Source organism: Petaurus breviceps, unplaced genomic scaffold, assembly GCF_028583685.1.
Source record: "Petaurus breviceps papuanus isolate PSGF00001 unplaced genomic scaffold, PetGlider_PUasm1.0 76, whole genome shotgun sequence".
Classification (NCBI taxonomy): Eukaryota; Metazoa; Chordata; class Mammalia; order Diprotodontia; family Petauridae; genus Petaurus; species Petaurus breviceps.
Genome location: NW_027186473.1, coordinates 41,625,690 through 41,637,795, shown reverse-complemented (window position 1 = coordinate 41,637,795; position 12,106 = coordinate 41,625,690). Strand labels below are relative to the sequence as shown.

At 36.3% G+C, this 12,106-nt stretch overlaps 1 protein-coding gene across 10 annotated transcripts in view; it reads left to right on the top strand.

The window, feature by feature from the left end:
* ELF2 (E74 like ETS transcription factor 2) overlaps positions 1 to 11,233 on the top strand; it is a 93,335-nt gene extending 82,102 nt beyond the window's left edge. For all 10 annotated transcript variants that reach the window (XM_069105381.1, XM_069105382.1, XM_069105384.1 and 7 more), the window contains 4 exons: positions 102 to 188; positions 4,457 to 4,649; positions 6,513 to 6,860; positions 7,275 to 11,233. In XM_069105381.1, coding sequence (XP_068961482.1) covers positions 102 to 188; positions 4,457 to 4,649; positions 6,513 to 6,860; positions 7,275 to 7,902 — 1,256 coding nt within the window. In that variant the 3' untranslated portion in view covers positions 7,903 to 11,233. The remainder of the gene's footprint in view (positions 1 to 101; positions 189 to 4,456; positions 4,650 to 6,512; positions 6,861 to 7,274) is intronic.
* Positions 11,234 to 12,106: the final 873 nt, after the last annotated feature.

Below are 12,106 nucleotides of genomic sequence, written 5' to 3'. Positions count from 1 at the left end.
CCCTCTTCAATGAAAAAAATTTTTAGAAGGCAGTCTAGTAGCTATGTTTCCACTGGCTATATTCGTTATTTTTTTCACTATACAATTTTATTTTTTTACAGTTGGCCGTAAACCAAAGACCCAACAACCATCTATTTCCAATGGGTCACCTGAGTTAGGGATCAAGAAAAAACCCAGAGAAGGCAAAGGTAATATGTGTGTGTGTGTATGTGTAGAAATTTTGACTGCAGACATATACATTGCATTAAAAAAAAAAGAATACTTAATACATTGATACAAATGAAATGAATATATTTTTCTTTGCAGTTATTTGTAGACTATATTGCAGCTATTGTTTTTAAAGAAAATAGCATGTTAATTAAAGGCTTGTTTTTCTCAGTATGTAAAATTTTATTAGTCGGAGAATTTTATTCAGATCAATTTAAATTTTCCAGGAGATATATCAATTAAAAGGTACCCTGAGATAGGACTGACCTTGCTTGGAATAGTCTCTTCAAGGTCAGAGTAAAGCATCTGGCAAAGTACTGAATAATAAGCACTGTTGTAATATTGCTTTTCCCACATGAATGATTTAGAGATTTCCAGAGTATATTTCATTCCTCATATTGATTTGATTCCTGATATTGATCTTATTGGTGTAACTGTGTCTACTGGTACAGATTGCAGCCTATCCATGGTTTCTCATTTTATGTGATTCTTTTTTTGTAGTGACCCATAAATGTGTTGTATAGTATTCACCCAATATCTGCCAGGGCTTTCCTCCAGTGCTTTTAATATTACCTAGAGTCCACTTAGGCTGCCTGTCCTTCTTACACCTTCTTTGTGTAATTGGCTCACTTCATTTTCCCCTTTTACATTTAATTGATTGATGTCCTTTACATTATTTCTCATACATAAGTCATCATTGTTTAAAAAAAAAACATCCCAACAAAAACTAAAGTATGATTTAAAAATTGTCAGCATCGCTGTTTTCAGAACATTTAGCAAATGGATGTAATTTGTATTCTTTTCATTTGGGGGGCAGTATTTACTTTTTAGTTTACTGAAACAACTCATTTTATTGGACCCTTTGAAATCAGCAATTTATTTATAGTTAAAAGAATATTATATTAAAAAAAATTTAATTTGGAAATATTTGAATGGATATTAGAGAAAATATGTAATGATTTTTGAGAAACTGGGCATTACCTTCAGTAATGGTTGCAACAAACTCAGTTGTTTAGAAGCCAACAATCAAGTTTGAGGCTCATTGAGGGAGTTTTCCTTTTCCTTTTATTTCCTTGCCTGCCTGAAGTCATTTCACCAAAGTCAGCATCATGAAGGAATAGCACTGAAGCTAATTTCTTTTGTACACTATTATTGGGAAGATTCTCATGATCCTGATATTAGTCAGACATTCAAATGGAGGTAGGGAAAATTTTTTTGGAGGGGAAACTGGTTCTCCCAGTGCTCACTTAACAGCCCTGATCCCCTTACTGATTGGCATGAGAGTTTTAACCTGCTTCATTCCTGACTGGGTCCCTTTCATCTCTTCTTAGTGTAACCTCGTGACCCAACTGCCTGTTCTCAAGAGCTTAACATATTGGTGCTGGACTTATATTGGATACCTACTTAGGCTTTTTGCAATATAGCTTTGAACTCTGGATCTCAAGCAGTCTACCAGCCTCAGCCTCCCCAGGAGCAGGGGTTATATGCAGGGAGAAAATTTTAAATTCAGACTTTGAGTTTTAGAATTATATGTAGTTCTGCTTACAGATTAGCAGTTACAACTTGATTTCAGAGCTTTAAAATAAGTTAATTTTCTGAACCTTGAGTTAAAATTCAGTGTTGATTTAATAATGAAATTTATTTTTATATGCCCTCTAGTTGAAAGACAAAATTATGTAGACTTTTAAAATAAGATTGAAGTTTAACTTAATTATTTGTATTTAAGCCTCCCATACTCAATTTCTCTACCCTTGGAAGCTCCTGCCCGCCAACTTCAGGTGGACTGGCTTCACCTTATAAGTGGACCTGTTTGCATATAGGCCTTGATGTATAAGATGACTCTCTTTGAAATGCCCAATAGGCCTAACCAAATATTTTAATTTGGATAATGCTAGATTAGAATTACACTTGACTTTATTATTATTATTTTTGCTTCTTGGAGGGCAATTGGGGTTAAGTGACTTGCCCAAAGTCACACAAGTAAGTGTCTCAAGTGTCTGAGGCCAGATTTGAACTCAGGTCCTCTTGACTCCAGGGCCGGTGCTCTATTCACTGCACCACCTAGCTGCCGATAAGCCCATCTTTGAATTATTTATATTATACTGAAAATAGGAAATTTGTAGAAATTGGGACTTTTTATAGTTAATGTCCTCTGGTGCATACAGGTCAGAACCCATTATCGCTCACACCACTATAATAAGAAGGTATCTAAACTAAACATTCATTAAACCATTTCAAGCAATATGATAGAATTCTTGTGTAAGCAATGAATATGGACCTCACATGGACCTCCTGGGAGCCAGAACAAAATCATTTTGCACGAGCCCATTACAAGCCTGAAGGACTATAAATTGCTGTCAAGTTATAGAAAGGAATCAGAGAACACCTGCAAATATTGTTTCTTTTTTGCACTTATAACAACTAATTATTTTTAGACTTTTACATCTGACCTTGACAGCTTGAAAATCTTTATCCTTCCAATATTTTATGCTTTCTTTGCTCTATACTTTTGCCTTTTGTGCTGTCTTGTGAATCTCCTACATGAAGCATACTCAGGATGCTGTAGTCTTATAGCTGATTTATTAGAACCTATATACTCCTTAGTAACATTGATTCCCCATGTTTGTTATTTTCCCTCTTATATTTTTAACTTCCTGGGGTGGAGGAGCTGTTTCTCCTATTTCTTATTATGGCATGTTAGCACTGCACATACTAATCACTAAATATGTGTATGAATTAATAACTAGCAACTTACTGAATATTTGTTGATCTTATTTTATTGCAATTTTAGAAATGGCAAACCAGTGCAAAATTTGATATTAAAATTAGTTGGACACTTTTAAGCCATCTCATAGAACAGGAAATATGAAGGGTGGAAGAGGTGGAATGATACAATTCCACAAATGCTTTTAAATGCCCATGATGTACAAGCTAGGAGTTCTGGCTTAGTCAGCCTAATGGAGTGTGTGACTTCAGGCAGATCCCTGCCCTTCTTAGCTTATTCATCCACAAAGTGACAAGGCTTAGATGAGGGAATCTTTGCCTTCTCCAAGTTCTTACAACTCTTGTGAAATATTCTAATCTGTTTTCTGCCTTTTGAAAGAATTTGTAGGTACCATCTGCTTTTTACTTTAGTATTATAGTAATTGAATTGTTTGTATACCATGGTAGTTTTCAGGAGCTGTATATTCCTACTTTCCTGAAAGATTTGAAGTGTACTTTGAAGCAGCTTTTTGATAGGCCACTGTTTGTTCTGGAAGACCTTTCTTTAGTCTTCTTTGAATTGATTGGTTGTTAACTGACCAGAGGGAATTGATAAAAATTTCAAAAAGGAATGTGTGAGAAAGTTGTTTCACATGAGAGGCCTTGCTCTTATCATCCATGTTGGACATTAAAAGTATGTATCCAGTACTTGATAGGTGATCTAGAATTTCTGTAATTTCCTTACATGTTTGCTTATCTCTACAAAATTGAAGGCTGGCAGAAGTTAATAGAAGTTTGGATGAGAATAATTTGGACTTTAGCTTTCATAGGACCATGTACATAGAGTCATACAAGTGTCCAATCTCATCCTACACAATGGGGATATTAAGCCTCTGATAGTTTAAATAACTTGCCCAAGGTCATCCTGGAAGTAAGTAGCAGAACCAAGATTTGAACCCAGGTCACCTGACTCCAGATGCTCCAGGATTTTTTCTACTCAAACCCCACATTTAAGCAAGCCATTATAGACACATCTGCCTTGTGTTGGGAGTTGTGGTTAAGTCTACCTTTGTATAGCTAATGGACTTGACTATGTATAGTTTTGTGAATTCTGGAGGCAGCATGTTGTAGTAGGGTTAGCCTACTAAGTAAAAAAAAAAAAAGACCTGGGTTGAATTTCTTAAATCTAACTGGCTCTGTGATGATTTAACTTTTCAATGTCTCAGACAACTTGCTAAAACGAAGTTTCAGATATTGCTGATCTGCATCACAAAAGGTTTTCTAGATTGATGAAATTACAGATTTGGGACAAATACAGAATTTTAACCAGTTAAATTACCAGTGTCAGAATAAGTAAAATATCTGTAATATAGGCTGTGATGAGACAATATAAATAAATATTTCATAATCGAATTTTACTGTGTATGTTTTTTTGTTGCTTAAATACACAAATCAATAGTGTTGCATATTGTTGGACTCAGTGAGTTACCATTATGATATACTAAGCGTATATATGCCTAAAATGCTTTTATGTTTGTTTTTAAAGGTAACACAACATATTTGTGGGAGTTCCTTTTAGATCTCCTTCAGGACAAAAATACCTGTCCTCGATATATTAAGTGGACGCAGAGAGAAAAGGGGATATTCAAGCTTGTGGATTCCAAGGCCGTATCCAAGCTCTGGGGAAAGCACAAGAATAAACCGGACATGAACTATGAAACTATGGGAAGGGCCTTGAGGTAAAAACCAAACCAAACCATACAAACATACCCTCTGAACCACTGGAGAGAAATGAAAAGAGAATAAAAAAATTCTTAAAAATAAAAACAATCTCAGTAATTGGTGAGTTTAAGTCAACAATATCAAACAAAAGTTAACTCATTTTGGAAAGCATGCTCACTTTTCATGCAGGTGTCTCCTTTTAACATGAGTAGTGTTATATTATTGTACATGTTTTTTGGTTGAACCTAAGAATTAAGGGGATTTCTAGGAACATTTCTAGGAATTTCTAAGCAGTAGAAAAACAATTGCATATGAGTTTTTCTTTTTTTTTTTTGTTGGTGGTGGTAGGTAGTAGGATGTTTGGGGGTATAATATTGGGGAAATGTCATTGTTCATTTAGTAACACCATTTATTGTATGTAACTTGATTTGTTGTCCACGTTACATAACTCAGAGAATAGTGACATTTAATTGCTAAGTGAATTTACTTTTAATATTTTCTGGACAGTATTTGGAAATGTCCATTTCATTTGAAAACCATGGTAGTGGGTTCTTTTTTTTTTTTTTGAGTATAACTTGAAGTATAGAAATGTTTCCTTCCATCTGCTTATCAGCTGGTCTAACCGTTTTGCAGGGATCTGGTTGGGATAAAAGACCACCAGGGAGAAGACAAATACCGCTTAGCATTTAGGTTGCACATGAACAGGAAGGTGTGTGCATATACCATAGTTTGTCAGTCTTAGTAATGGTCTGAGTTCACTGGAAGTAGCCCTGTATGCTATATTTCACTGCTAAGGGGGTTGAGTAGATGATTGTAGAGTAGTAGGAATCGAATGGTATGTACATAATTTGTGAAAATATGCTTTATACAATCCAGTAGCAAATTTACTCTGATTTTAAACACTTTCATCTTCTTTTGTGAATTTCAGTTGCAGGGCTAAAAGGAGTCAAGTAACAAACTCTTTCTAAGACCTTTAGATTTGTTCTTATTCTTCTCTGTCCTGAGCCTTTTGAGCAAGCAGGGCAATAAGCTCCTTGTTTCTGATCTCTACAGGAATTAATGAATGCTACTGCCAGTATCCACTCCACTCCCAGTCCTTTGAGGCCTAGGCAGGAAGACAGGAACCTACCTACCTACCAACTACTAGATCAAAAGTCAACAAAGTCCACAAGCAAAGAAGGCACTGAATCCTTCTTTCTCTTGTGAAAATGGCAGCATCCCTGGAGGCAGAAATTCATCCTGCTTTTGCATTTGAGAGTTGTACTGTACTGCTTTTCCTCATTATATAGGAATTGTAATGATTGGATACTGTAGATAAATTTTTTTAAAATAAAAATCTTCTATTTGAATACTTCAAAAGTATGCAATTGCATATTTTTAAAGTAATTTTGAGGAAGTAAAGGCCATCAACAGTAAAGGACACCTTATCTGAAACATTTTATTTGTAATTTATGTAAATTAAAGAATGTACAACCATACACTTTTTAGTTTTCCCAGTTATGGGGGGAAAATTGTGGGGTGGAGAGTCTAAGGAGTGAGGAAAATAATTTCTCTGCCAAATGATACCTTCCTTGCCCCTCTCCCCCTTTTATTTTCCTGGGCCTTTTACATCTGTTCAGATGATATGTAGAGGTGGGGGGGAGGGGGAAATCATACAGACACACAGTGCTCAGGATGAAACAGTGGAGTTTAAAAGGACCCAGAATGAAAGCAGTTACTTTCTTGGTATAGGAGTGCTTCTAAACAGAATTAGTTTTATAGTATAATTAATACCAGCATGGAATGTAAAACTATAGTATCTAATTGTATATGTATCAGCACAAAAGTGCTATATAAAATATGTAACAAAATCCATCTCATTTGTTGCTTCATTCTTACAGATACTACTACCAAAGGGGGATTCTCGCTAAGGTAGAAGGGCAGAGGCTTGTGTATCAGTTCAAGGAGATGCCAAAAAATATAGTTGTCATAGATGATGACAAAAATGACACTTGTAATGAAGACTTAACAGCAAGTACTGATGAAAAATCATTGGAACGTGTTTCGTTAACTGCCGAAAACCTCCTAAAAGCAGCAGCTTCTGTACGTGGAAAGAACTCATCTCCTTTAAACTGTACCAGAGCTGAGAAAGCTGTAGCCAGAGTTGTGAACATCACCTCCCCTGGACATGAGGCTTCTTCCAGATCTCCTTCCACCACCACTTCTGTTTCAGCAACAACTGCCCCAAGGCAAGTGCTCTTATCTTATTTCTCTTATCTTACAATGGTAAAAATGTCAGGATTTTTTAAGTGTTCTGAGGTTCTCAGTGCTATCTTTGAAAATTTTTAAAAATGTGGTTTTACTTTTAAAATTTCTCAGCTAACATGAATTGATTTATATATTTAACTATTATAATTTTAGCCTACTTTGTATTTCTCATGTTTGATATTTAGTAAGAACATGGGTGCTCTACAGTTACAGTATTCATAAGGTAAATAATAGAGAAACCAGTTATTTTATTTCAGACTGTAGGAATTACTAGAAAATAAACTTAATGGAATGAGGGTACTGGCTTTTTTACATCTGCACTTATTTTTGCCAGTCTCCCCACTTGAGCTTTGTTTGTTAATAAGCCTTCTCTCTCTCATTTTTGGGTTCAACAGGACAGTTCGTGTGGCAATGCAAGTGCCTGTTGTCATGACCTCTTTGGGACAGAAAATTTCAACAGTGGCAGTTCAGTCAGTCAATGCAGGCTCATCATTAATAACCAGCACCAGCCCCACAACAGCATCCACTCCAAAGGTGGTAATTCAGACAATCCCTACAGTGATGCCAGCATCTACTGAAAATGGAGACAAAATTACAATGCAGCCTGCCAAAATCATCACCATCCCAGCTACGCAACTTGCACAATGTCAGCTGCAGACAAAGTCAAGTCTGACTGGATCAGGAAGCATTAATATAGTTGGGACCCCATTGGCTGTAAGAGCACTCACCCCAGTGTCCATAGCCCATGGGACACCTGTAATGAGACTCTCAGTGCCTGCACAACAGGCGTCTGGCCACACACCCCCCCGAGTCATCAGTGCAGTGATAAAAGGGCCAGAGGTTAAGTCAGACACAGTGGTTGTAAAGCAGGAGCCTGAAGTGAAGACTTTGCAGCTGGTCCAGGAAGAGAAGCCAGCAGATGGAAGCAAGGCTGTGACCCATGTAGTGGTGGTCAGTGCTCCCTCCACCATTGCTCTTCCACTAACAGTGAGACCAGAAGGCACAGTGACGTGTGAGAAGTGAGGCAGCTGCTGACTGCCTGGCTGATGAAACACGAACAGGGGATGGGATATCATTAAGAACATTTATGGAGACTTTACAACTTTTTTAATACAATCAGAGACTTACTGGAAATAAATTACCTTTATCCCATGTTTAAGTGGGACATGAACTACACATTGAGATGCTGACGGAAAACTGCCTCTTACAATAACATAAATATGAAAAAGGGACCAAGCAGTTCACTACATTATACAGTTACACTAAGACTTGGAACACTAAAAGAATTCTGTAAGAGGTGATCTTTTAGGTTAGGGAAGGGGGTGGAAAGGGAAGAATGGTCTCATTGTTACAAATAGCAAATTTTGATGCATTTTTTTATGCATACCAGCAATTATTACTGTGTGAACACAGTGCTCACTTAACTGGTGCTATGTGAAGACTCTGCTAATATAGGTATTTTAGAATGTGAATTGAAGAATGGATCCAAAAGCTTCTGAAAGAGAACAACGGAGAAAAAGAGAGACCTAGTGGAATTTTTGTATCATATAGCTTAAGCTGATTTAAAACAAAAGCCTTAGACTGACTTTCAGTTTTTCCTTTCTTGAAATAAGCTAATGGCTTGTTTGTGTAAAGCTTTTTTTATTAAAAGAAAAATTTTAAAAATCTTATACCTAGCACAGTATTGTTATAGACTTTCCATGTAACATATTTTGTATGGTAGTTTTAAGTCTGTTGCTTTCTTAATTGTGGACATAGTAGCAGCTGGCTTTGGCCTTGCTGACCCATGCCTGTGCCGCTCATCCAGCCTTGGCATCTGTGCAGACATTTCAGTCTCAGCTCTACTCTTTCACTAGAAAGTTCACGCTTGGCATGAATTTTTGTCAGGTAGTTTTAAACCTGTATTTCTTTTCTTTTCTTTTCTTTTTTTAGTTCAACTTAAAGGAGGGAAAGTACCAGTGTTCAAAATTGAACTATAATAGTTTGTATATTCAACATTTGAAGTATATTATATTTTGTTGTACTCTTGTTTCAAAGTGTATTCACGTAGGTTTTACTGAAATATAGAAATGAAATTTATTTTGTGCTTTGTTTGGTCTCTGGCGATATTTTCAATGTTTAGAGGTAATGGAAACAAAGTAATTATGGTTACTGTGGAATCTGCCCTATGATGTACATTGTTAAAAACCTTTGATGAGCAGATATTACAAATTGGTTTAAGAAAAAATTAATCCTTTGCCATCTACAGTAGAAGTCCTTGGTCTTACCTAGAGATTTTGCCTCCATTTCTGTTAGTTATAAATTCAGCAAGTCTCACCTATGCTTTTGCCATTCCATTGCTTTATGATCTTAATGTTAATGAAGTATGAATTCCAGTGTTTTAAAAATGACAACACGTCATATTAAAGGTGGGATTAAGTTTAAAAAAAAGAAAATGTGACTAGTTCTGAATCTATTTAAAAGTGGTTATATGTGCTGGGTTTTAATCTTTCCTAATTATGCATTTGCTCAAAAACTACTTCACACTATTAGAATGAGTTGAACTAAAAACCTACCTGCCTTTACAATTTGTTGTTGTTTAAGTAAGGATAGCAGTGACATGGCTATCAAAAGATACAGAGACAACTGGTTACATTTTAATTCCATTCTGGGAGTTCAAAGAGGAAAGGAAGATCTTATTCACAGGTTTAATAAGCTGTTGATAGCGCTACTTCTTTGTATAAATATCTTACACACGTGTGGTGCTTTACGGTGTATGGTATGGTTTTTATATACGTGATCTCATTTGATCTTCATGATAACCAAGTGAGGCAGGCAGGATAGGTATTGTTATCTACAGTTAGGCTTTGAAAGTTTAACAGTATCGCAATTTAAGCTTCTGATTTCTATTCCAGTGTTTTAAGATTAGCAATATTAGAAGAGCATAGCTTCAGCATTAAGATACCATATTGGCATAGGAAATAAAAGATGAAGGGCTAAACCTTCTATGAAGCTGAAATCCAGATGCCCACATTATTCTGCCTGTTTTTGTCGTGGGTTTAGTTTGGATGATCACTTTGCAAAATGGGATTTCAACTTGGAAAAAACAGATTTTGTGAAGAGAATGCATTTCTAGAGAAGGAAAATTATAAATACGTAAGATTCATAGGGTTGTTGAAGGAGGTGGTAAAGATGCCAAGCAGGCATTGATATTCCTCTAGTTATTGCCATTGGCTGTTTTCTTGTCTTAACACTGTCTCCAGTAGGTTATTTACTATAGAGATATAAAACAAGACTAAAGATCAGCACACCTAAAGGAGGCCATCCAGGCCAACATCAATCTTTGGTGAGATGCTGGTTACTTATTTCAAACCATATTATTTAGAACACAGTTCAGCAGAACCCACTGTCGTACTCTCAATACAAAAAGCATTTTACAAATAGGAATTTTTAGCACTTAGGAACAGTAAATGTCAGGATTAGGTGATTCTAACTGGAACCAACGAAAGGATAGAACTGAAAAAAAAAAAAGACATTTGCATATGGTAGAAATAAAATATCCTAACATGAATAAAATCCTTGATTATCAATATATCAATATTCCAGTGCCTATAGTGCCCACCATGGTGCATATAAGTATGAGAATATTTCTTGTCCTCAAGGACCTTAAAATATACTTTAGGAGATGTTAACAACTGAAATGATGTGAGATATCTGGAGCCGAGGAGAACTGGAAGGAAATGGGGGCTTAAGCCTTTGAAGGTAGGATTTATCTAGGTAAGAAGGGAAGTGAGGTCAGTTAAAAAGAAATGTTACCAAGTACCTACTGTGTGTATAAACTGCTGCTCTGCTAGTACTTAGTAAGATAACACTTCAAGGTATAAGGACTATTAAAGTAACTGTAATATGTGCCTGAGAAATGAGTAAGCAAAAAAGGGAGAAAGGCCATTACTGATTTCTCAAGGGAGGTTCCTTAGAGGATGAGTAGAAATTTCTTTGTGGGGAGAGGCAGCAGGGGTACACTGTGGCATTGGAACCATCATGAACTAAGGCGCAGCGGAGGAAGGGAAAGTAGTATCCCACAAAAGGCAGTTAACAGAAAAGATGGAATCACAGAGGCAGCAATTAGCATAATGTGTTCAAAGCACTAGAAGCTCAGCCTGACTTCAGGAGAGTGACTATGTGGAGGAGTAGGAAATACACTGGTAAATGCTGTTAGCTGGTGCCAAAAAACATTGGAAATAGGCCTAGAATCAAAATCACTTAGAAGCTGTGTGACTTTCGACAAAGTTTAACTTCCTGAATCTTGTTTTTCTCACAACGTGGCTGTAGATAAAATATGACTCTATATTAAAGGAATTTTGTAACTTATAAAGCACTGTGTATGTGTAAGTTTTAATTTTTATTGGGGAAGTTATTTGGTGCATCAGTTGATTAGGCAGGGTAAGAAATGACTTAAAGGTTTTCTGAGCAGTTGGTGACATGACATGTTTTAAGAAGGTTAATCTGATGTCTCACCCAAATGGATGGAGTACATGGGAGGAACAGGTGTAACTGAGTGTAGGGGTAATCCAGCTATAATGGCTGAAAATGGAAAAAAGTTAATCTCAACTAGACAAGATAACTGGTTGTGGGAAGAGGGAGAAGTGAAGACATTTTCAAGGTTTTAAAGCTCAAATATAGGGAAGTTGGGAATTGAAACAGTTTGGTTTAGGTATTTTGTGTTTGAGATGAAAATGAGGCCTCAAAGTAGAATGCTTAGGGTAGGCTACTAGACATTTGGGACAAATAGTTTTGATGAGAGAGAGAGAGAGAGAGCCACAGAGATAGAAGGTCCTGAACCTTGACATTGAGGTCCTGAACAATGGACAGCCTCTGTGGAAGTTTGTGTGAAGAGAAAAAACCAAAGGCTGACTGAATCTTTGTAAATATCTATAATCTGGGGTGGAAGAAGGTAGCTTGTCACCAGAAGTAGGGAAACTAGGGTAAAATCATGAAAGGAGTGTGTCAAGAATCGTAAGATCTCATCATCTAATCCAATTCATAACTACCAAGTTTCCCCGATAATAAGACACTGTCTTATTTTTTTTTTTTTTGGACAGAAAAACACCAGAGGGCTTATTTTCAGGGGAGGGCTTATTTTAATGAACATTGACAGCAATTTTAATAAACAGGTAAATGTGAACAAAAAAATGTACCTTTATTCAGTAATGAGTTCAATAAATAACAGGATGACGCGCTCACTGCT